Source organism: Rhamphochromis sp. 'chilingali', assembly GCF_963969265.1.
Source record: "Rhamphochromis sp. 'chilingali' genome assembly, chromosome: 14".
Lineage (NCBI taxonomy): Eukaryota > Metazoa > Chordata > Actinopteri > Cichliformes > Cichlidae > Rhamphochromis > Rhamphochromis sp. 'chilingali'.
In genome coordinates this window covers 30295064-30321291 of record NC_137941.1, presented here as the reverse complement: position 1 = coordinate 30321291, position 26228 = coordinate 30295064, and the positions used below count along the sequence as shown (strand labels likewise).

Sequence of the window (26228 nt, the reverse complement as noted above, 5' to 3'; positions counted from 1 at the left end):
AGATATCTCACTATTTTTGACTTTTCTGAGCCTGTCAAGTCCTTCTTTTGACCCATTTTGCCAAAGGAAAGGACGTTGCCTAATAATTATGCACACCTGATATAGGGTGTTGATGTCATTAGATCACACCCCTTCTCATTACAGAGATGCACATCACCTAATATGCTTAATTGGTAGTAGGCTTTCGAGCCTATACAGCTTGGAGTAAGACAACATGCATGAAGAGGATGATGTGGACAAAATACTGATTTGCCTAATAATTCTGCACTCCCTGTATATACCTGCACATTGTACCTAGGGTTGCAGCCACTTGGCCCCACCCCATTGTTGTGACAGCCCTGATTGTACTTATACACTGCATCTGAACAGGGAACAGTCTGCCACATTAATGTATTTTTAAGTGTCTTGTTTGTAATACATGAATTTGTTTCTTACAGATGTCAAAGTCTCAACCTCATGCTGCCCTCCCCCATCCTCCTAAAGTAAGTATTTGTTGTTGCAGTGTCTGTGTCACATGCTAATCATAATTATTGAAATAACTGTTTTCTAACAGATTTTCCAAAACACTAGTTATGTTTGTTGTCATTCAGACCAATACTACTGCTTAGACATTGCTTAGTGGTCATGCATGTTTGACAAGCTCGTTATGATACCAAAACAGTAGGCCTATCACAATAATCGATATATCGACTTAACACACAATACATGTACATGACCTCAATAATTGTTGATGATGTAATTTATCTGCCATTATATTTACAAAAATAAAATATAATGATAACAAAACAATAACATTAAATAACATTGTTTTCTATTTGTTAGAAAATTTACTATTTATTCTGCCCCTCGGTTGTTACTTTGTTGGGTTTCTTTGGCTGGCGCATTTCTCAGGTTTCCCAATAGTGGGCAGTATTATCCCTTCAGTTTGTGGCTTCTTCTTTGGTTATTTGGTGTGCACTACACTGCCCCCTTTGGTGATGTGTTGTAAGCAGCAGGCAAAGTTCACGCAGGCAGTGTGAGAAAATGCATGGAGCAGAAAACAAGCTGCACAACTTTAAGCCCAGTTTACATCGTTGGGGAGTTTGTTGAGCCATAATCTGTAAGTAAGCAATGTCTAACTTCATTTTCTGTAAGATTTGTTACTTTCATGTTACTTAAAAGGTTATTTGAACGTATAAGGAAAGATGTTAATGATGAATGTAAAGCATAAGGAAAGCTATGTTGCTAACTTCTGTTTTGTTTACAAAATATGTTGATACTGATGCTTACGTATTATTTTACTGTATGTTCACAGTCTTACAAATTAAAAGAGGAAAAAAACCAGTCTTCAGTTAAAAACACAAAGACAAAGCGACGTGTCCTGTCGTTCCTGGAACCATCTCCTCTTATGTTAAGCTCGCTGCATAGGGTGAATAGCCATACATTCACCTGAGGGCAGCAGAGTAAGAAGATTATCTACCTATCAAGCACCCAAGATGTCTCAGCCTGAAGCGTCACCGCCTCTCTCCCAGATTGTGGTCCGGTCAGAGTGCCACTCACGCTCTTCACGCTCTTCACGTCGTTCATCCACCAGTCAAGCTGCAGCCCGAGCCAGAGCAGAAGCAGAAGCCGCCCGCACCAGAGCACAGTACGCCAAACGCCAGATCGACATGGAGGTTGAGAAGGCACGCATCGAGGCAACACTAAACGCTCTAAAGAAGGAGGGTGAGGCTGAAGCAGCGCTCGCCGCAGCTCATGTCCTGGAAGCGGCAGCCGATGAGGAGCATGACGCCGTTGACCTCACAGAACAAGGAGTCTCCTCTAAGACACCTCCTTCCATTAGATGCGCTCAAGTTTATGTGAACGCTCACTTCACTAACCGCAGCTTGGTAGTTAATGAAGACGGAAAGCCTGATACAGGACAACTGGTTGGTAATAACGACGCTCAGCATCTACGACAGAGTCAACCACCAGTTGCCTCCTCTCCAGGTGAACATCTCACTGATTTTGTAAATCAGAAGCAACCAAAGTCCCCTCCTATAAACAGAAAAACTGACATTTCAACCCAGCCTAAACCTTCATTGCCTCCACAGACTGAACTCTCAGATTTCACAGCCTATCTAGCATGCCGTGATCTGCTGACAGCGGGATTCAAGGTTTTTGACAACCGTCCTGAGTCTTACTTGTCCTGGAAGTCCATTTTCCGCAACGCCATAGAAGGCCTCAACCTCAAGTTCAGCAAAGAGCTTGACCTCCTCACCAAGTGGCCCAGCGGAGAGTCACTACAACATGTGCTGAGGATCAGGGCGGTCCATGTGAACAACCCACACGCAGGTCTTCAACGTTTGTGGCAACGTCTTGACAAAAGTTTTGGTTCTCCAGAGGTAGTCGAAGCGTCACTTTTCCAATGCTTACAGTCTTTTCCAAAAATATCTAATAAGGACACTCACTTATTGCAGGAGCTTGCAGATCACCTGTTGGAGTTAGAGTATGCACAAAGTGAAAATTATCTACCCGGCCTTAGCTTTCTGGACACCCCAAGGGGGATCAACCCGATAGTGGAAAAGCTCCCCTACGGACTCCAGGAGTCCTGGGTGAAACAGGGGACAAAATACAAAAGGGACAACGGTGCAGTTTACCCACCTTTCTCATATTTTGTTCAGTTTATAAATGATTATGCAGAAATGAAAACAGATCTTAGCTTTATGTTACAAAGTTCAAACATAGTAGCTCCAAAACCTGATAAGCCATTGTTGAAACCAACTAAATACAGAGGTGCGGTTGCAGTGAACAGAACAGATATTAGTCAAACAAATGTCACAGCTCGAACGTCAGTTCTCAACCCAGACAGACAATGTCCTATTCACCACAAGCCCCATTCACTTGCCAAATGCAGGGGTTTTAGGTCAAAAACACTAGATGAAAGGTAAAGCATCCTCAAAGAACATGCTATTTGTTATAAGTGTTGTTCTTCCACAGGTCACCGAGCTAACGATTGCAAAGCCATTATCCAATGCTCGGAATGTAATAGTGACGCTCATGTGTCTGCCATGCATGCTGGTCCACCTCTGTGGGCAACCAAGGACTCTAACCTCCTGCCTCAAAGCCACGGCGGGGAGTCTGATCCTTCAAGCCCTGTAACCACAACTGCTTGCACAGAGGTGTGTGGCCCAGCTCTAAAAGGCAAATCCTGCTCTAAGATTTGTTTAGTCGACGTGTTGTTAACTCAAAAGACACGACGTCGTACTCTCATTCACAGCGCTTTATTTGTTCCGCCATTTTTCATAAGGACCACAACAACAACACTTCGCGGGCAACAGTACTCTCGCGATAAAACAGAAAATAACAAGTTAACAATCTCCCTCTTTCTTGAAAAATAAAATAAAAGTATAAACACACCTCTGTAAACATTTGTGTATATATATATTTATATAAACAAAAAAACATTTCAAAAGTGCTTTGCTTTACTTAAAGCATACTATCATTGCACACAATATACAATGGTGAAAAACATTTCAAAAGTGCTTTGCTTTACTTAAAGCATACTATCATTGCACACAATAAACAATGGTACATTTGAATGCAAAGACAACTTTGTAAACAAAGGATTACAGTATCCAGAGTCCTTCATCTAGCGCCTTTAGAAGGGTTAAAGGTGAAACTCCCTTTTTTGTCAGACAATCAGCAAGTTGAGATTTTGAATCTGACCAACAAACCTGTCTGATTTTCTTGGCTTGTATGAGCTCTTTAATGCTGCTCATTTCTAGCCTCAGTCTCTTCTCTGTAACCTGCTTAGTAGACTTGAGTGCATCAAACAAGGAATGATTATCAGTTACACAGATCAAAGGAAGAGCGTTTAGACCAGTGTTACCAGTTGTAAGCTCAGAAAAAAGTGTTGCCAGGAAGACAGCACTGTCTATTCCATCTGACATGGCAAGAGTTTCTCCTGCCAGTGTACTTCTGACCACGCGCCTGATTTTTTTAGACTGCCAGAAGAGAGGACAAAACTTTCCACCTTTACCCATAAGGACGATTAATGCCCCTCCTTGAGTACCGCCATCAGGAAGGTTGCCAAATGAAGCATCACTGAAAACAACCAATGCCAGATCCTCACTGTTACCCAAGTGCTGAAACTTAAGAGTCACTTTCTCTGCCTTAACACTAGGAGGACCAGGCTTCTACCTTTCTACCTTTAAAACCCGCCACCAGCCAAATGGCTGGTAGGCTTTTAGCTAAGCTTTAGCTTCAGCCAAGTGGAAGCTAAATTGGCTAGTCATTCATATGTATATTAGGTTGTTACCTGGGAATTCTGGAGGGAGGGGAGTGGGGGTGTGTGATTGAGGGCGTGGGGGAGCTGCTAAAAGCTGTGCACAGTCACCAACTTGGAGTGTTTCAGTTTGCCGTCTTAGGGAGGACATTTTTACAAATAATAATAAAAAGTGAGTGAGTACATTCCAACATTTTCAGCAATCACTCACAATCCTGGCACTGCCATGGTATCTGTAGTCTGCATTTACCTTGGCTTGGCTTCCTGATCAATTGTCCACTACCAAAAGGAAGCCAAGCCCTGTGATCACACCCTGTTTTGTTGTAAAGGATGACAGGGCTTGATCAGTCGTCCATTGTGGCATCGTCCATTGTGGCATCAATGTGATCACACCTTGTTTTGTTGTAAAGGGTGACAGGGCTTGATCAGTCGTCCATTGTGGCATCAATGTGATCACACCCTTTTCCCATCAAAGACTCGGTGCAGTTTCCTGCAGTATATTGCAAGTAAACCGGACAAGTTTGGGATCAAGTTTTGGGTGGCCTGCGACCTAAAATCCAAGTACATTTGTAATGTCTTCCCATATCTTGGCAAGGACCCCAATCGTCCCACTGGGGAGAGACTTTCTGAAAATGTAGTAATGAGGCTGATGGAACCATTCCTAGACAAGGGCAGAAATGTTACCATGGACAATTTCTTCACATCGCTTTCACTTGCGCAAAAACTTCTTGGACGGAAAACCACCATCCTCAGCACAGTCAACAAGATTCGCAGGGAAATTCCTCAATCCACTAGACAGACAGATCGCAGTGAATTCACCACTCAGGTATGTTGCAGGTCTTTTGTGGTTCTATGTTTATGTGTTTCATTGTGTGTAAAAGGGCTATGGAAATAACAATTTATCTTATTTCTTAGGTGTTTTCAACCTCTGCTGCCACGCTGACGGCGTATGCGGCCAAACGGAAGAAGACAGTCTATATTCTTAGCAGCATGCACAGCGTGGTTCAGACTGATAACACCACCAAAAGGAAGCCAAACACGGTCACCCTTTACAACAAAACAAAGTGTGGCGTGGATGTGATGGACCAGATGGTTCGGGAGTACACTGTCCGCAAAGGAACACGGCGCTGGCCAGTTGCCGTGTTTTATAACATGATTGACATGGCAGCACTGAATGCACATGTGCTGTATCAAGCATGCACCGGGACGAAGGAAAGACGGGTGGACTTCCTGGTGGAGCTTGCAAGAGAGTTGGCTCACTCTCATGTAGCTGCGAAGAAGGCAAGAAAAGAACAGTTGCTTCGGACACAACCCTCCACACCGAGCCCTGGAAAAAGAGCCATGTGTCAGGTCAAACACAATTGCAAGAACAATCATGCCACTGTGCGATGTGTTCACTGCAACAGATACACATGTGGTAAATGCAGACTACAGATACCATGGCAGTGCCAGGATTGTGAGTGATTGCTGAAAATGTTGGAATGTACTCACTCACTTTTTATTATTATTTGTAAAAATGTGTACAAATGGTTGGTTTTTGTACTGTTTTTATCAATAAATCTCAGCAACAAAGGACATACACCCATGTGTGTTGATTTCTCCCTAAGATGGCAAACTGAAACACTCCAAGTTGGTGACTTTTGGAGATTTATTTCCCTGGATGATTGAGAATGCATCAAACTGAAACACTCCAAGTTGGTGACTGTGCACAGCTTTTAGCAGCTCCCCCACCCCCTCAATCACACACCCCCACTCCCCTCCCTCCAGAATTCCCAGGTAACAACCCAATTTACATATGAATGACTAGCCAATTTAGCTTCCACTTGGCTGAAGCTAAAGCCTAGCTAAAAGCCATTTGGCAACTCTCCGGGTTTTATAGGTAGAAAAGCCAAATGGCTGGGCTCTGGGCCTTCCTAGTGTTAAGTTTACGGATAATTTTGTTCACTTCATGAATAGACTGTACAGTTGCATCTTTGATATTAGATCCAAGGCTACATGTGTCAAACATAACATCAGGCCTTGTTTGTTTGGCAACCCACAAAATCTGTCCTATTTTTGACCTGAGTTGCTCACGTTCTGTTTCACTTAAGGAAGCCTCCCTCTGTACAGCCCGTGCTGCTTGTAACTGAACCGGTTGTAGGTTGTCAATGTAAAGTTGTTGATGCACCTCTATTACATCATTAACTGTACAAATGTCCATACCAACATAAGAAAAGGTGTCATGTTCTTCATGGCCCACAAGGAAGGTAGATTTCAGTACAGGAATGATATGAGTTGCAAAGTGACTTGAACCAGCCCAAAGGAAATCATCAACGTGACATGCAAGCACTCCTGTAACCTCAGATTGTTCATTCTGCCACTAGAACACTGCAGGATCAACCTGTGATATTTTACCACCAGTTTTGAGCATAATGTCTTTGACCTTATTGTACCAATAAAGTGAAGCATCTGCAAGTCCATAAACACACTTTTTCAGTTTCCATAGAACATTGTCCTTGCCAGCTTCAGGTGGGGGACGAAGATAGATGTCTCTTGACAGTTCCACTCCCTGCAAGAAGGCAGATTTAATGTCCATTGAATTTACTCTCCACTTGTTTTGACATATCACAGCTAGCACCAGTCTGAGGGACTCAGACGCACATGTTGGAGAGTCTTTCTGTAGTTCTTTAGTATTTACCTCTTCAAACCCCCGTGCCACAAGTCGAGCCTTTGGGACAACACCATTAGTAGTTTCTTTGAGTGTACAGACCCATCTAGTAGACACACATTTTTGACCCAGGTCTTTCACTTCATCAAACACACCATTACTTTGCCAGCTCTCAATCTCCTGCTGCTTAGCAGAATCAAAGGAAATATCTTTTGTTATGAGTACATCTGCATCTCTGTTTTCAGCTTCAGTGCAAAGACCATCAACAAGTGACATGTCTACAGCTTTCTTTTCACCTTCACTACCATCATGCTCAAGATATTGCACATTGTACCAGTTTTTGTATTGCCCTTTTGCTTTTCCCGCTCTGCCTAGCACTCTGGCTGTGTGTTGAACGCCGTTGTCTCTGTTGGTAAAAGCAATCAGCTGTCCTGATCTTAACTTTACATTTGCAGAGACATGATCAGTGGGTGTAGAGGGCTCATTTGCAGTTTGTGTGACAGACATGTTTTCTGTAGTGTGTGTGACAGACGTGTTCTGTAGTGTTAGTTTCTCTGTCAATAGTGATGTCTTCTTCCTCACTAATACTCTGTTCACCATCGGGTGTGTCAGTGTCATCATTTTCAACTGCGTCTTTGTTGTCATCATCAGTAGTACTGTGTGGTATTTGTTTATCTCCAGTCTGTGAATCCACTTTAGTCAATCTTGACTGGTGTACTCTTACAAGAGTCCCCCCATGTCTTACAAATACAACAGTTCCATCCTGCCCAATAACTACACCAGGACCCTTCCACTCTGTACAGTTGACTCGTTTGTAGTATACTTTATCTCCTGCCTCATATTTGTCATCTGTAGGCCTAAGTTGTTTGCGTAGTGCTCTCCTGATCCTTTCTGAACACTCTGCCTCAGTAAATGCTTTCCTGGAAGCATGTAATGCTGAGATATGTTCAGCTACTCTTGCACTTACAGTTGTGCCCTCTAAGGCAGGTGGCTTATCCATCAACACAGAAGGAAGGTTGGGGTTTTGGCCAAACACAAGTTGATGTGGACTATAACCATGTACATTAAGCGTACTGTTTTTGGCCATAAGGGCCCAGTCTAGCGCAGTGTGCCAGTCACATCCTCGTTCCTTTTTTACCTTCAGGTGGATTTCTGTAAGTGTCATGTTATGTCTCTCCAGTAGTCCGTTGCTCCAGGGACTATACCCCGCCGTTGTTTTTACCTCAATGTTGAAGTTTTCAGCCATGTCCCGAATGTCTGTGTTGTTGAACTCTCCGCCGTTGTCTGTGTAGAGCCGTCTGGGGGCACCGTGAATGCTTATCCAGGTGTGAATGAAGGAGTTGACGATCTCTGCAGCTTTCTTTGTCTTTACGATGCTGCCGGCACTGAAGCGTGTGAAGTGGTCGATGATGTGAAGGTACCACACATTGGGCTCCAGCTCATGTAGATCCATTGCTACTGTCTCATTATACTCAGAAGCCAGGGGTAGACCAACAGCAGGTCTCGGCTTGGTTTTGCAATATTTCTGACAAATGTCACAGTCACGAACTATCTCTTGTAGAATAACTGCGCATTGTTTATCTGTATTGCCAGAGCTTTGGATGAGCCTCAATATCCTCTCTGCAGATGCATGACCAAACTGCTTATGAAGTTTCACAAGGACTTTCTGTTTCTCTTTTGTAGACATTTCAGCAGTTACCATGAGAACTTCATTTTCATTGCAGTTTTCTGTAGTATTTTCATCTCTAATGTCCACACAATAGTGTCCCGAACTAGTGAGCTCTAGGGGAACAGGCTGCTTGAACATGACAACACTGTCATTCTCCATGTCTAGAACAGGCCCTGCTTTCTTGAGAGACGTTTTGCTCAGTAGTAGTGGAATGTCAACAGGAACTACTTCACTTTCAATGTCACATTTTGTTTGTCCAATTTTGGCTGGAAGTTTCACTTTTCTGCTGGAATACACTACAATACCATCCCCAAAGCGAAATGGTCTGGAGCTGGGGGTTTCTGATTGCAACAGCTTGTTTACTTGGCCTTGGCTGAGGTCACGCATGTAACTATCTAGCCACTTCTGACCACAAACTGTACGTGTACATGCAGTATCAATAATGGCTGACCCCAGTGCCTCAGTCAGGAAGATTTCAGAGTCTGTCATTGAGGCTTTAGTGTACAAAGTAATGTTACACTCCTCCACTTTCCCATCTTCAGTTAGCTTTACTTGGTCACCATTACGATGAGGACAGTCTTTCGCCCAGTGGTAAGTGCTCTGACAAATAGCACATCTTGTTCGCTTGCCAAACTTGTCAAGTGGGTTGGTACCTTGTAGTGGTTGTCGCTGTCCACTCCGCGACGAAGTACCGTTGTTTCGTTTGTATTTGGGACCTTTTTGTTCCGTAAGGAAAACTGCTTCTTGGTTCAGTTGAATTCCGCTGAAAACTCCGGTTACTTTCCCTCCGAAAATCCGTTTCAGTGCAGACTTCATAGACGCAAACGTTAAGTCCGTGCACGCTGTCAGTGCAAGCTGTCGACTTTTCTCATCAAGACAAGCTGTATCTATTAGCTTAAATGCTAGCACAGCGTCAGGCAGCGTCATGTTGTACTTTTTCATCCGGTTATAACGCTGTTCAAAGTCTATAATGTAGTCTGCCATGGACACGCTGTGGTTCTTTGCAATGGAGTCAAAACACGAGTAGGTTTCATAAGCGCGGTCTTTCTCTTCTCTCTGAAACACCGCGTCAAGTTTTGCAAGTAGTATTTCCATACCGTCATCTTTGTCCAAATCTTCCGCGGGTATCTCCATGGCCGTTTCTCTGGCTCTTCCCTCGAGCCCCAGCGCCACCGCGAGTGCCTGTTTCTTTTTATCCAGCTCCGTAACTCGTCTCCAGATATTGACTTCATTCTTCCAGCATTCGTATGGCCTGGCTTCATCAAGCTTTGGTGGTACTTTGTAATTGGAAACCATCCTCTGCTACCAATGTTAACTCAAAAGACACGACGTCGTACTCTCATTCACAGCGCTTTATTCGTTCCGCCATTTTTCATACGGACCACAACAACAACACAGGTCTGCTTTCTTCGACATGTTTAATGTAAAAGGCGCTATGCTCCCATACACCATGAAAACATGTGCAGGTTTGTCAGAGGCTGGAGGACGCAGAGCAACTAATTTCGTTATTCAGGATATAAATGGGGAAGTGTCCACGGTCCTGCCCACACTAACAGAATGTGATCACATTCCAGATAATAGAGATGAGATACCCACCAAGGAGGCTGTGTCGGCTCACCCTCATCTACACGCACTCGCTTCACAGATCCCTCCTCTGGACCCTCTGGACATTCTCCTCCTCTTGGGCCGGGACATCATCCAAGCTCACAAGGTTCGCAGTCAGGTAAATGGTCCAAACAGTGCACCTTTTGCCCAACGCCTCGATCTGGGATGGGTGGTTGTAGGCGATGTCTGCCTCTCAGGTGCCCACAAACCCACAGTAAACTCTTTCAAGACAGACATTCTGAATAACGGGCGCCCTACCTTCCTTAGCCCCTGTGCAAGCAAAATCTATATAAAAGACAAATACACAGAAAGCTGTCCTAAATTCGAGAAGACACAAGCAGAAGTAGGCAGACACATTTTCCAGCAAACAGCAGATGATGACAAAATGGCTCTTTCAGTAGAAGATGCATTATTCCTGGAAATTATGCACAGAGACTTTATTAAAGATGAGGCGAACAATTGGGTAGCTCCACTCCCATTCCGCTCCCCCAGACAGCGTTTACCCAACAATAGGGACCAAGCCCTCAGTCGCTTAATGACGCTCCGCAAAACACTGAAAAAGAAACCTGAAATGAAAGAACATTACGTTGAGTTTTTAGACAAAACTTTCAGTAAGGGCCACGCTGAACCAGCTCCAGCTTTAGCTCCAGAGCAAGAATGCTGGTATCTCCCTAGTTTTGGCATTTATCACCCTCAGAAGCCAGGAAAAATTAGGGTGGTTTTTGATTCAAGTGCGCAATACAACAATGTTTCTCTCAATGATGTGCTACTAAAAGGGCCAGATCTCAATAATACTCTTGTGGGAGTTCTGATGCATCTCAGGTCCGACCCATAAGCAGTCATGGCCGACGTGGAGCAAATGTTTTACAATTTTGTTGTCAGAGAAGACCACCGCAACTACCTTCGCTTCTTGTGGTTCAAAAACCATGATCTGGATGGAGAAGTACAGGAATTCAGGATGAGAGTCCACGTGTTCGGGAACTGCCCCTCCCCATCAGTGGCCATTTATGGACTGAAACGAACAGCGATGGAGGGAGAAAAAGAACACGGCAATGATGTAAGAGAGTTCATTGAACGCCACTTTTATGTGGATGATGGACTAAAATCATTTCCTTCCACTGATGAGGCCATCAACATTCTCTGAGGGGCTCAGAAGATGCTGGCTAAATGTAACATATGCCTGCATAAAATCTCATCCAACTGTCCTACCATCACAAACGCTTTTCCAAGTGAGGACCTTGCAGCTGACATGCAGGGCCTTGACCTTCGGCAGACACCCATGCAGAGAAGCTTGGGCTTGGGCTGGGACCTGTCTACAGACTTGTTCAGGTTCCAAATAACCGTGAATGAGAAGCCCTTTACCAAGCGTGGAGTATTGTCAGTCGTTAATAGTGTGTATGACCCACTCGGCTTTGCTGTCCCTGTCATTGTAGAGGGCAGGGTCATACTCAGAGACATTTCCACTGACATTTGTGAATGGGACACAGAACTCCCTAAAGACAAATTACAACAGTGGCAACAGTGGAAACACTCCCTCAAACATCTACAACAACTTGAGATTCCCAGAATGTTCACCTCAATACCACTCTCTGCAGCAGCAACTAAGGAAATCCATGTTTTCTGCGATGCCTCTACCAAGGCATTGGCCGCTGTTGCCTACCTTAAACTCACAGACAGAGATGGTCATAATGAAGTGGGCTTCCTTCTCGGCAAAGCACGGCTTGCCCCAAGACCAGACATCACCATACCCAGACTTGAGCTCTGTGCAGCGGTCCTGGCTGTCGAGGTGGCAGAGTTAGTTGTGGACGAGCTGGACATCTCAGTTGATCAGGTGAGCTTCTATTCAGACACCAAAGTACATCTTCAACACAAAGAGGCGTTTTTACATCTATGTGCACAACAGAGTGGAACGCATCAGGCGATCCACACAAGCTCACCAGTGGCATTATGTGCCCACTCACTTAAATCCTGCTGATCATGCCACGCGCGCATTACCTGCTGAGCAGCTTTCTACCTCCACATGGCTCAGTGGACCTGCTTTTCTTACCAAGTCAGAAATAGGTCAATCTCAGGCAGAGTCGTTTGATCTTGTAGACCCAGAGACTGACAACGAACTGCGTCATGAGGTAACTACTTGTGTTACCACTCTTGCAAAGGATGTTCTCAGTAGTGCCAGATTCGAAAGGTTTTCTAGTTGGAATGTGCTACTGAAGGCTATATCTAGACTCCGACACATTGTTCAGTCCTTTAAGCAGAACATAGAAGGCACCTGTCAGGGCTGGCACAGCTGTAGCGAGCATTTAACCAAAAAGCAGCTCGATCAAGCTAAGATCATTATCATTCGCACTGTCCAAAGAGAAATCTATGCAGAAGACATAAGACAGCTTGAAAAGAGTATGCCCCTCAAAAGTTCAAGCCCACTATGCAAACTGAACCCATTTCTTGACACAAATGGAATCTTCAGAGTGGGTGGGAGACTAAGACGAGTACAGTTGACTTCGGATGTAACAAATCCTATCCTCATCCCTGCCAAACACCACCTTGCCCAGCTCATTATAAGACACTTCCATGTGAAAGTATGCCATCAGGGCAGACATTTTACTGAAGGAGCAGTCAGAGCTGCAGGCTTTTGGATTGTGGGAGGAAAAAGAGCAATAAGCAAAATGATATTCAGCTGCGTGACATGTCGAAAACTAAGAGGCAGACACCAGGAACAGATTATGGCTGAGCTAGCAGAGGATAGGCTGTCCACTGACCCTCTGTTCACACATGTAGGGCTTGATGTGTTCGGGCCCTGGTCTGTCACTGTCAGAAAAACGCGTGGTGGGCAAGCGGATGCAAAGCGATGGGCAGTCATATTTACGTGCATGAGTACACGGGCCATTCACATTGAAGTTATAGAATCAATGGACACGTCATCATTCATCAATGCCCTGCGTCGTTTTTTTGCCATCAGAGGTGCAGTCAAACTTCTTAGGTCCGATTGTGGGACAAATTTTGTGGGTGCCTGCAAAGAGCTGCAAATAGACAAACAGGGCTGCTACAACAGCAAACTAAACAGCTTTCTTGAAGACTCTGGCTGCAAATGGCTATTCAACCCCCCACATGCGTCGCATATGGCTGGCTCCTGGGAGCGAATGATTGGGGTCACGCGCAAAATCCTTGATGCAATGCTCCTAGAACACATGAATGCAAAGCTTACCCATGAAATACTAGTGACCTTAATGGCTGAAGTCACTGCAATAGTGAATGCTCGTCCGTTAACAGCAGTTTCTGCAGATCCAGATAACCCAGTCATCCTTACCCCAGCCATGGTGCTCACGCAAAAGATTACGACCCCACCAATCCCACCAGGTCAGTTTGGAAACAGTGATCTGTTCAAAGATCAATGGAGGTGCGTACAATACCTCGCTGATGTCTTCTGGAGACGATGGAAAAAAGAATACATCTCAGGACTTCAGGACCGCCGCAAATGGAAAATAGTAAAGCCTAACCTACAAACAGGAGATGTTGTTCTTTTAAGAGAGACACTCGAACATAGGAACAACTGACCACTTGGACTTATCACCAAAACCTTTCCCAGTGAGGATGGGCTTGTAAGGAAGATAGAGGTGAGGATTTTCCGCAAGGGTGAAAACAAGTGCTACATAAGGCCTATAAGTGAGGTTGTGCTATTGGTGTCTAAGGATTGTACTTAGAAGCAGAAACTTTGTTTCATTGTATGTCACTTGCCTTTTACATGTTAGTTGAGGGTGACATTCCATGGATGTCAGGCGGGGAGTATTCTGCCCCTCGGTTGTTACTTTGTTGGGTTTCTTTGGCTGGCGCATTTCTCAGGTTTCCCAATAGTGGGCAGTATTATCCCTTCAGTTTGTGGCTTCTTCTTTGGTTATTTGGTGTGCACTACACTGCCCCCTTTGGTGATGTGTTGTAAGCAGCAGGCAAAGTTCACGCAGGCAGTGTGAGAAAATGCATGGAGCAGAAAACAAGCTGCACAACTTTAAGCCCAGTTTACATCGTTGGGGAGTTTGTTGAGCCATAATCTGTAAGTAAGCAATGTCTAACTTCATTTTCTGTAAGATTTGTTACTTTCATGTTACTTAAAAGGTTATTTGAACGTATAAGGAAAGATGTTAATGATGAATGTAAAGCATAAGGAAAGCTATGTTGCTAACTTCTGTTTTGTTTACAAAATATGTTGATACTGATGCTTACGTATTATTTTACTGTATGTTCACAGTCTTACAAATTAAAAGAGGAAAAAAACCAGTCTTCAGTTAAAAACACAAAGACAAAGCGACGTGTCCTGTCGTTCCTGGAACCATCTCCTCTTATGTTAAGCTCGCTGCATAGGGTGAATAGCCATACATTCACCTGAGGGCAGCAGACTATTTATTCAGGATTTTAAGGTATCTAATATTTTGATTCCTAATTTCAATGATCTAAATACTTTAAGAATTAGATGTTGGTTTGTCAATTGAAAGTGTGTAGATCTTGCATTATTATGGTGTTATATTATGATTATACATTCAAAGACATAAAATGGTCTTAAAATTACAATGACATAACTTGTCGCAATTGTTTATGGGGCAATATACTGACCAACAAAAAGTCGTTATCGTAACAGGCCTTCAAAACAGATGGTTTTATGATTGATAAATTCAAAAAATAAATACATTTAATTTCTCTGAGATTCTCTAATATTCAGTTACAGTTCACAAGCAGCTACCTGTACATGCAGTATTATACTGTAAATATAAATCTCTGCATTTAGCATCCCACTAGAAGAGTCACAGTTACTGCCTCTTTTTTTTTTTTTTACAAATACCTGTGCTATTACTAACACATTTACTGTTTTACTTTTAGCCTGTGGATACAAATGCAGATTTCCTTAATGTAAGTTGTGCATTTTAATTACATCATGTTATTTTTATTATTTATTTATTTATTTATTTATTTATTTTGTTTTACATTAAAATATTTCAAGCTTCTTGGTTAAAGAAGCTTGATTGCTAGTAGGTAAAGAATAGTTCACCTATAATTGATATTCCCAATTAATTTCTCACCTCTGATTGAATACCTTTGTTTGTTTGCCTTTTTTGAATATAACAATACATACAAAGAATGTTTTGCTTGAAAGCAGTACAAAAGAACAGCTATGTCTTCAGCGTCGGTGTCTTCAGTGAGAGCCAAAACAACAAATTTTCAGCGTGAAAAAACTCAGCTCGTGTAACCTGAGGAAACGGTAATTTTTCTCTAAATATCTTTTTAGCTGTGGTTAGCTGGATGTCAGTCTTATGTTACAGCAGCGGTGTCGAGCTCGAGCTGCGAGTCATATTTTCGGTGCTACGTTGTAGTGAGATAAGTTTGTGCGTGTTTTGTGCAGCTTCGGCTGTCTTTTTAACTGCTCGCTGGTTAGCTAGCGTGAGCTATAAGCTAACAGCTAGCATGGTTAATGATGCTAGAGTTCCACGCACATGTAAACAGCTCGTCTCTACCAGTGGCGTGTCCAGCAGGGTGGCCACCCCACACCCCACAGGCCACCCCACCAACCAGACTGGCCACCCCAGGTGCCACCCCAAAGGCAAAACAATAAAATTCAATCAAATATCAAATGTCCGATTATGTTTTCACGGTGAAGCTCAGATATCCGAGTGTAACTGAATGTAGCATCAGCTTCTGCGCTATGCGCATCACGTTAGCAAAGGTAGGAGAGCCAAGCACGAAAGACGGCACTGCAGGAAACAATTTTTCGGTGAAAGAAAATGAGGACAGAATAAATGTCCCGGTAAGTAATATTAAGTTTGTTGAGTTTAGTAAACTTCGGTGAAATTAGAATACCAAGGAAAAAATAACACTTAAAGAATTATTGCAGCCGTCGAATATTTCAGACAGTATGCTACTGAGGGGAGCTAACATAAGAGTTATGCGTTATAAGATATAATCTAAGTCGTAACATTGCTGTATGGAGCTGCAGATTTGGTTGCAGGTTAACATAGCTGGACTGGCCATCGGGCATACCGGGCATATGCCCGGTGACTTATTTTTTATTTTTTTTTGTAAGGGCATGAACAATGAGAGGTGGTGAGTTGGCCAGATGCAGGTCGATGTGTAAAAATAACTCAGTTGTTTGGTGGTGGCTATGGCGGGGCTTCCACAGAGGCCAGCAGGTGGATGAGGGAAGAGGAGGCAGGAGGAGAGCCCCGAGGCAGCCGCCGGTCCGAGTGTCAGGTGAACTGAACTTCAGGTAAGAAGTTATGACCTGCAGTCTATCTGGGTCAGATATAAACCAAGTTTAGGTGGAGTTTATTTTCGTTATGCTGACTTTTTACCGTCAGTTGCAATAACTCGTACTGCGTTCTAGCCAGCTTGAAGGAGTTTTTATACAGTTGGGTGGGTGCTATGATGTTACTGATAGTGAACTTTATTTTATTCATATGTTTAGCTAGTAGAGTTGCCAACGGCTCCTTAAAAAAATGGAATGGTCCCTCATTCAGAGAAAATATTACACGTTTCGTATTGAGCTGAGAAGAGACGCAGTTTGTCCTGGATTTTAGTTAGAATGGAAAAAGACACAAAGCTGGAGTTATTCTGTGTTTACGCTGCACAGCTGCCTCTTCTCCTCTCATTCTCCCCCCCTCCCTCTCCTGTTGCTACTTCAATCATGAAACTCATCAATGATCAGCTGATCGGCTTTTCTCTCTTGCTTATTTATCGCCCACTTTGCGCCAGAAAGAGGAAACCAGCAGATGTCGCGCTAAACAACAGCAGCACGTTTAAGCTTGATCAGCTGTTGTTAGAATTTATTTAATATTAATTTCTAGTATCAGCTGATGTTTGCTGGAGCCACAGCTGTAAAGCTGCTGGTCATGATGTCGGTTTGTATATCTGGTGAGAGGGAAACATGAAGATGAAACCAGGAGATGTCCTTACTGAATCATCAGAGCTGAACAGTTGATGGAGAAACAGGTTTACCTTTCAGGTCACATGAATGAGTTGAAGGGAAGTTATGAACTGTTTCTGAGAGACAAATAACACCAGGATCCTTTTCTATGTAGCTGACAGCTGGTAACTGTGCAGGGGCGGATCTAGCAAAGTTTTGCCAGGGAGGCCAGGTAGGGCATTAACAGGGAAAGAGGGGGAACAAAGTAATACTTTTCTTTCTTATTCTCATTTAAAATATCTAGCTTTGATTAAATAATTATCTAAATCTTACAACCAAAGTTTTTATCTGATGTAAAATGTATAGAAATCATACATATACCAACAAGACAGTGTACATATGGAAAAGATATATATAAATTTTATAAAGTTTGTATCTGTCTTGTGTGAAACTTGTATGAAAAGCATACAATAGTAAAAACAGATATAAGATCCCTTGAAAGATTATATAATGAATCTTGTATGTTTTGGATACTTACTAAAACAATATATGAAAGTAATGAGAAAGTGGCCACTTTCATGAGTTAAGTCATATAAGTTTTTACTATTTCTTTTCCATATGGGACTGTCACAACAGCATTTGTTTTCATTCAAAGTCTTTATGGCTTTAATACCTGGTGGGCCGGTCTCTAGTCAAAATGCCAGATTTTCTGTCCCAGTCCGGCCCTGCAGGTGAATACTGGCAGTGTCACCATGCCAGCTGACTGTATTTCATCATCAGCCAGTGTTGTTCTTTATCAATATTACCAAAGTTTACCATAAGGCAGCATAGAAAGTATTTACTTGCTTTCAGGTTTTATTCAAATGCTAGTTTTTTCATTTGTTTCCACACTTTTTTCCTTTTTCAAAATCAAACACCAGTTTGTGAGAAGATTATCTTCTTTTTTTAATAGGCAGACAAAGTTTTACATTGGAATTGGCTAATTTGTCAATTGTTTGTTATAAATGTTCGTATTTTAATATTCAAAAATGTTTTTGCCCAAAACATATGTGCACTATATGTCAGTAAAAATACTATGCAAATATTGCTGTCCTTGAATGCTGAGTAAACACTGACAAAGCACTGATTGTATCGTTTGTACTTTATCAACGCAGTATCTAAAAACTTTGCACTGTAGTGGTTAAAATCTCATTCTAATAAGAGTTAAAAGCGCATTCAGTTATTAGGTTTACAGGATTATTGAATTAACGGTTGGTAGAATTTTTTTTTAAACATTATCTGCCAATTACATCTGCCACCCTTCTCCAAATCTGTGCCCCTACCTGGCCCCCCCAACAAAAATTTTCTAGACATGCCACTGGTCTCTACTGCTTTAACTGTTAAAACACAAGGCAATACTGCGGCTGACAGGGTTTGTTATGTGAAACAGCAGCTTGTTTAGTTTAAACAGTCTGCATTAAGCTGGGCAAACACTGCGATTTTTTTCAGTCGCGTTATTCAGCTCCTGCTCAAACTGTACAAGTGAATCTCAGGGGTTAGAAGTTCATAGGCCACGGTGCAGGGTCTCACACAATACGGCCTGATGCTCTGATGCGACCTGAGTGCTCAAACTGTGCATTCATAACATGAAGCTTATCATACAAAATCTGTCTCTCGCTCTCCCTCTCTCTGTCTTTCACTCACTCACACAGGCACACACACCACCACCATCAACTTTGCTAAATTACTAATGGAAAACATTGACCAGGCAGCTGTGATTGAGCAGCAATGTCCATCCAACTCTTTTCATGGTTGTTGTAGTCATGATAATTTTGTGAGGCCACATTGAAAAGCCTTGGATATGGAAGCGTAATACGGAAGCGTAGAGCTGCCACCCAGGCAAAAGAAAAATAGAAAAGTGAAAAGTATATTGTTCTAACAATATACCTTTCACGTTTGAACAATATAATATCACGTTATTACAATATACAGAATTCACAAACCAATATCTCTGGGGTGATTGAATTGATAAACTCTTTTGCAAGAATATCAGATTACTCAATTAACTGGTCAAAATCTACAGTCCTACCGATTAATTGCTCCCTCCATAATTCCTCTTCTACACCACTGCAATCGGGAAATATAAAATATTTAGGTATTAATGTTTCTCCCAAGCTTGCAGATCTAACTAAATTAAACCATATCCCACTTTTAAAGAAGGTAGAAGATGATCTGGCTAGGTGGAAATGTCTACCCATATCACTCATGGGAAGGGTTGCCGCAATAAAAATGATGGTCTTACCAAAAATAAATTATTTATTCTCAATGATCCCAACTAAACCGCCACAACATTGGTTCAGATCTTTAGATTCATGTATGTCCAAATTCCTTTGGAAAAATAAACCCCCACGTATAAGCTTAAAAACACTACAAAAGACCAAGGATAGAGGAGGATTAGAACTACCTAACTTTCAGCACTACTTCTTAGCCAACAGGCTTCAGTTTATCTCAGGATGGCTAAAACATACCCTCTTAGATGAACCTTGGCTAGATGTAGAACAAGCACTCTGCAATAATCTAGAGATCTCAGACCTACCATTTATCAGCTCAAACATCCAACGACATGAATGCTTTAAAAGCATTAACATCAGCTCTTCTCTGACAGCATGGTGGGAGTTTCTAAAATTGACGGCGTCTTCATTAATCCCATGCAAACGTACACCTATCTGGAACAACCCTGACATATTACAAAACAATAATATGATAAACTTTTCAGATTGGAGTGGTAAAGGAATCAAATATTTAGAACATATACTAGAAGGAACAGAATTTATTTCATTTGACGGACTAGTTACACAATATGGGATCAACAAGAAAAGATTTTTAGAATATCAACAAATTAAATCCATAGTAAAAAAGAAATTTAAACCGGGTCAAGTTGAACTGCAAACACCACCAAGTCAATTTCTTACTCTTAAAACCCCCAAATTACTATCCAAAATATACAGAATGCTTTCTAAAACAGATGAATCAATATCACTTCCTATTGCAAAATGGGAAGCGGATTTATCAGTTAACTTAGACCTAAACTTCTGGTCTCAGATTTGCTTAAAAACCTTTCATCTAATTAGAAATCCCAGTCTTCAATTAATTCAATACAAAATATTACATAGAGTGCACTATACAGGTCATTGGATGTTCAACAACTGCTCACACTGCCAAGCCAATTCACCGGACAATTATATCCACGCTCTTTGGTTCTGTCCACCAGTTCAGAAGGTTTGGCGCGAGATATGTGAAGACTTATCGAAGTGTCTGAAATGTAACATTCCAACTTCCCCCTTAGTGTGTTTGTTGGGCAGCTTAGATAATGTCACTTCAGAAAAGAATATAGCCCATATGGTTTTCACTGCCCTATGCATAGCCAAGAATACAGTCCTCATGAACTGGAAAAATAAAAATAATCTTAATTCTAACCAATATAGAAATTATCTGTTAGATTACATTAGTCTTGATACAGCCTCTGCCACCACATCAGATCAATTGCTCTGGGCTCCTTTGATCAGCTCCATCACCTAATGGGGGTGGGGGGGTCTTAGTTTGGTCCCACCTTCACTGTTGTGATTGGTGTGGGGGTAGGGACAGGCCTAGGGCGTCGGGGGGTTCCCCGGAGGCATCTTCCTTGGGGGGCTCAACCCGGGATAGCGGTCATGTCCGGTTAGGGGCTCTGTTGGCTCTCAGGTGACTGTTTCCTCGTGGCTGCGTGCAGCGGGGCTAGGGGAGGGTCTGTGCTGACGGACGTGGGTTACTGACCTGGTAGCCTGGCTGCCCCTGGGTGGGTCTGGGATGGGCGTGAGGTTCTGGGGGCGCTCCGTCTCTGGGCTGGGGCCCTGGCCGGGCCTCGGGGGCGTGGGTCCTGGTTGGTGTGTTGCCGGGGTTGTGGGCGGGTGGGTGCATGGGGGCCCATCCCTGGCGCAGGGTGCCGCCGGTGCGTCGAGCCACCTGGGGGGCTCTTCAACTGGTGGGGGAGATTGTCACATCTTGCAGGAGCTTTCCTCTCTTCAGGAACTCTCTCTGCAGGAGAGGGAGATACAGGAGAGGTGGAGGAAGATCTCAGCCTGGGTGTCTATTGTCTTATGTAGTCTGGAAGATGAGTGGATGGTGGGGTGGGTGCAGTTTTCTCTGTGGTGGGGTTGGGTGGACTGTCCCGGGCTCTGTGGGGCCGGGAGGCGCTGCTGCACTGGGCCCGGTCTGGATGGGCCTGGGCCCCCTTTCCCTGGCGGGTCGCGGAGTATGGGGGTGCCTACTGGGGTCAGCGGGGTCACTTGCCCCTCCCTTCCTTCCCTCCCCATCTCCAGCTGCCTCCCTCTTCCCGCTCCACCACAACCACCCACACATGCAGGGCTTTGGAGTAGGGGTGTGTCACCAGGGTGCAGAGGAGGCTACCCCCCCCCCCCCCCCCCTCTGTCCCCTTCTGTGGGTGGGCACGCTACAGCTACACGGACTCCAAAAGACCATCAGGGTGTACACCTCACCCCTGGCGTCGTTGCCCATCCCTCAATTTTAAATACACGTAGACATTGAGGGCTAGCAGGAAGGACTATGCGCTTACCTGCTGCTCTCTGGCAGGTAGATCCATGCCCTTCTGGGTTTTAAATGCACCTTAGAACACACATGCATCAACACTACAATGAGCGGGTGGAGGGAGGTTTGGAGTCTTCTCTCACCCCCATTCTCTGCGACCTGCTGGAACGGGGGGGCTAGGAGGAGGAGTTGGCCGTCCGACTGGGGTGTGGGGCCTCCCTGCTGCTGCGGAGTCGAGGCGGTCTGCCTCTCCCCACCGCAGGGAAAAGGGTAACACCACCTGGGTCTGGGTGCAGTTCCCCCCTCCAGGGGCAAGGGTACCTAGACCCGGTTCGTAGAGTACGCTTGGGGAGTGTGATCGTGTGTACAGCGTCTCTTCATGTCTGTCTCCACGTTGGTTGAGTGTGGAGTAAGTGCATATGAGAGCATGAGGGTGGGAATGGATGTTTGTATCTGTGTGTGCCTGTATGTCTGTGTCTATATGTCAGGTTGGGTATCAGACGCCACCTCTCTGGGGACATCTCAGGCCCTCCAGGGTTTGGAGATCTATCTCCCCCCACCACCACTTCCCCTGCCAGTGGCGGACTCCCTCAGACATCGGTGCGTTGGTGGTTCTTTGTGTCTGGGGATGGGCGTCCAGGTACACACCGGCTCACTCCTTGGCGGCCGCTTATCGGGGCCTGGAGCCTGGGGCTCGCTCGGGCCACTTCGGAGGTGGGGTGCCCCCGGCCTCTCGGCCTGGGGCTCGGTCACTCAGGCACAGCTGGCTGTCGGCGGAGCTCACGGGCGCGTCACTGCAACCCCCCCCCTGGCTTCTGCTCCGCGGCTGCTGAGTGAACCCTCATCTGGGACTCTCCTCAGCTCTTTCTGGGACAGTGGCGCGGCTGCCCCTCTGTTAGTCTTCCTTGGTCTCTTGTGTTCTGGGGGCCTCTGGATGTCTGGAGTTTTGATCTCCTCCATACCTGCTTCATGCCCTGGAGGACGGGGCTGTGGCCCCACCACACCCTCTAGCAGATCATTACATGAAGGAACCTTTAAAAAAAAAAAAAAAACAAGCGCGTCCATGCTCACAGGTGTACACACGGGTGATCACACCCACAAACTACACCCTTTTTGGCTCCTACCTCAAAGCACGCTGTGTTCTGTTGATCTTATGTGCTGCACAATAATGTTTAATATTTAGTATTTATTGTCATATTCCCATATATCATTGTGATGTTGTTTATTCTATTACTCTTGTTCTCTTCTGCTTGTTTTCTTTTTTCTTTCTCAGCAGGTGATCCAGGTGATCAATATATGCTTTTTTTTTTCTCTTTTTTTTTCTGCCCATTCTGTTGGTTTTTGTTTTTTGCCCTTCTCCCCCGTCCCTCTACTCAGCTGTTTCTCATTCCCTCTTTATTTCTCCCCTTCTTTCCTCCAGTCAAGTCTGTCCTGTATTCAGCAAGTAGGGCTGCCACAAACGATTATTTTGATAGTCGACTAGTCACCGATTATTTTTGCGATTAGTCGACTAATCAGATCATCATCCATTAGACGTAAAACTACAGCTTATTGCACCAGCAGCATCTGCTTTTATATAACTATCATTAGCTTACAGCTTTAAGTGTGTAAGGTCTGTGCTAACTAAAAATAAAGACAAGATGATAGTTTATTAAATTTTAATGAAATTTGCAGATTGTTTCGGTGAAGTTTAATAAACTCCTTGCTATCTAAAATATAACAGGACACTGGAGTATATTCTGGAGCATCTCACACTTCTGATAATCAGCTGTCTGCTTGACGTTTATTCAGCTGTGTAAAAACTATCACTTTAATCTCAGACAAACTGATTTACTCAGGAACAAATAAAATACTAAAAAAAAAAGCCAAACAATAACATTTTAAGTTATCTAAGTGACTCATATATATTTAACCTGAGTAGCGAAAGACGGCGGTGGGTTTGAAAACGATTTGCGGGGAGTCCGGTGTTCTCACGGCGCTAGTGAGCCTAGCCCCCGGCTCGCTAACGAGCTAGTGGGTAACAGACGTTTCCGAAAACGTCGGAGCGCTTTTGAAAATATGTGGTGTCCTGGTAAACTGAGCAGATATTTGAGGTTTACACAGCTACATTCTCACCTGAAAATATGTTAAACGTTTATTTTGTGACCCAGAAAGAATAATAAGAGTAATATTAAAACTAACTAGCTGCCGCCATTGTTGGAAACTGAGCTGGGCTGCGCTATGAATTCTGGGACACAGCTGCTTCTTCTTCTTCTTCGGGGTTTAACGGTAGCTGACATCCTTGTACATGCAATGCTGCCATCTTCTGTTTCAGTCCGTTATTACACTCTTAAATCCTGCCACTTATTCCTCTTACAAAGCTTCAAACGACGCGTCGACTATTAAATCAGTCGTCGACGATTTTGATAGTCGACGTAATCGTGACTAGTCGACAAATCGTGGCAGCCCTATCAGCAAGTGAAAATAAAATAAACAATAAAAGGTGAATCAAATGGACCATTATGGCAAGGCTGGGATGGTCAATTTGGTAAAGTAAATCCGTTGGGCATCTTTCTTTGCCTTTAGACAATAATTCTGATGGCAAAAGAGCCAAACGGGACAGGCCAAAAAAAACCAAAACAAAAAAACCAAAAAAAAAAAATCCAATATACAGAATTATCACGTTCGTACAATATCAGAATCAGAATCAGAATACTTTATTGATCCCTGGGGGAAATTATTTTTTGTTACAGTGCTCCATTTTAAACCAACATTAAGACAAGACAGACAATACGCTAACTAAGAATAGTACAATATATACATATATATACATACATACATACATAAGTCACTTATAAATAAATATTTGGAAAAGAAACATGTGTAGTTGTAGCAGCAAACAGTGTGTTAAGTGGATGCGTTGTACAGGGAGATGGCCACAGGCAGGAATGATTTCCTGTGTCGTTCAGTGGTGCTTTTCGGTAATCTCAGTCTCTCACTGAACGAGCTCCTGTGACTGACCAACATGTCATGGAGTGGGTGGGAGGTGTTATCCAACATTGTCTTTATCTTGGACAGCATCCGCCTCTCCGACACCACCTTGAGGGAGTCCAGCTCCATCCCCACAACATTGCTGGCCTTACGGATCAGTTTATTAAGTCTGTTGGCATCTGCGACCCTCAGCCTGCTCCCCCAGCATGCAACAGCATAGAGGATCGCACTGGCCACCACAGACTCATAGAAAATCCTCAGCATTTTCTGGCAGATGTTGAAGGACCTCAGTCGCCTCAAAAAATAGAGACGACTCTGGCCCTTCCTGTAAAGTGCTGTGGTGTTTTTAGCCCAGTCCAGTTTATTGTCAATGTGTACTCCAAGGTATTTATAGTCCTCCACAATGTCAACACTGACCCCCTGGATTGAAACAGGGGTCAAGTGTTTCCTGGTCTTCCTGAAGTCCACAATATAAATATTATATAGGCTACATCGCAGCTCCAGTCACGCTTCCATTACCGTCTTTCTCGTCTTTTCCCAGAGTAACAACCAAACAGGAGGATCTATTGGTTGGGACTGCTTAGCCTTGCACGCATTCTTATTTTAAACTTAATCTGGAATTCATTGCAAACTGTTTGTGTGGGATATGAATGACTAGATTTTGTTTTTCTACAAGAGTTAGTAAAAAACATCCGCATCTTTGTAGTGTATACAGCACTATAATGACCAGACCTAATTCTTTTGAAAACCTTATATCTTTCCACAGGTCTCAACTTCATCAGACATCACCTAGACACAGAGCTGGATGATGCCAGCGCAAACAGCAGCCTAACCGACTAAGATGATGGATCCATGGGGTCAGGAAAGCCAGAAGCAGGGGAGCTGGAGAGGTACCTTTCATGTCCATTCACTGGAGGTGTGGATCTATTGCATGGCTTTCCTCACATCCAGAAGCTGTCGATCAAAGTCAATACAGGTCTTCCTGCATCTGGAGCTTGTGAAGAACTTCTCAGTCATGCAGGACTCCTGTTCACTGCTAAACAGTTACAGCTTCACAGAAAGAACCTTGAGAGCAAACTGCTGCTGAAGCTTAACCATCACTTCACTGAGTGAAGAAATGGCACATTTTTGCTAAATATGCAGAAATAAATGCACACCCATACAATTTATGGTAAACTGAGCTCCCTTGTATGTACATGCGTTGAAGATGCCTCGTTCTGTTTTCTCTGAGGCTGCTGTGCCATTTGGAGCAAAATGAATATAAAGTTTACAGCAAATCTTGTCACTGGAAATTGTTTGCACTGTTTATATATTTATAGTATTTACTGTAGGTATTGGTGAAAAAAGCTTGGTTGAAAAATGTGAAAATGTGAAATCTCGAAATAAAAAATTTTGTGCCTCATTTTGTTGATCTTTTTACATATATTCCTTTTGAAAATACTCAAATTTGTATATTTATTTATTTTTGTTTGTCTGATAGCATTTATTTATAAAATCGGACATTTCAAACAGTTACTCGCTACTTGAGTAGTCTTTTCATCAAGTACTTTTTTACTCTTACTCGAGTAACTTTTTTGAAGACTACTTTTCACTTTTACTTGAGTAATAATATTTTAAAGTAATGCCACTCTTACTTGAGTACAAT

The 26228-nt window shown here is 43.5% G+C and overlaps 2 protein-coding genes across 3 annotated transcripts; both read left to right on the top strand.

The window, feature by feature from the left end:
- The first annotated feature begins 850 nt into the window (after positions 1–850).
- LOC308409684 (uncharacterized protein) lies at positions 851–26228 on the top strand. Of its 2 annotated transcripts, none has more exons than XM_080902607.1 (2): positions 851–2363; positions 25350–26228. In XM_080902607.1, the coding sequence occupies exons 1-2, from the start codon at positions 1476–1478 to the stop codon at positions 25374–25376; spliced, it is 915 nt and encodes a 304-aa protein (XP_080758733.1). In that variant the 5' UTR covers positions 851–1475; the 3' UTR covers positions 25377–26228. The 2 variants fall into 2 exon arrangements, with proteins under 2 accessions (XP_080758733.1, XP_080758732.1); XM_080902606.1 differs by lacking the exon at positions 25350–26228 and adding an exon at positions 10137–12459.
- Positions 4133–5735, top strand: LOC308409691 (piggyBac transposable element-derived protein 4-like). Its single transcript, XM_080902614.1, has 2 exons — positions 4133–5072; positions 5162–5735. Exons 1-2 carry the CDS (start codon positions 4887–4889, stop codon positions 5708–5710), a joined length of 735 nt encoding a protein of 244 aa, XP_080758740.1. The 5' UTR covers positions 4133–4886; the 3' UTR covers positions 5711–5735.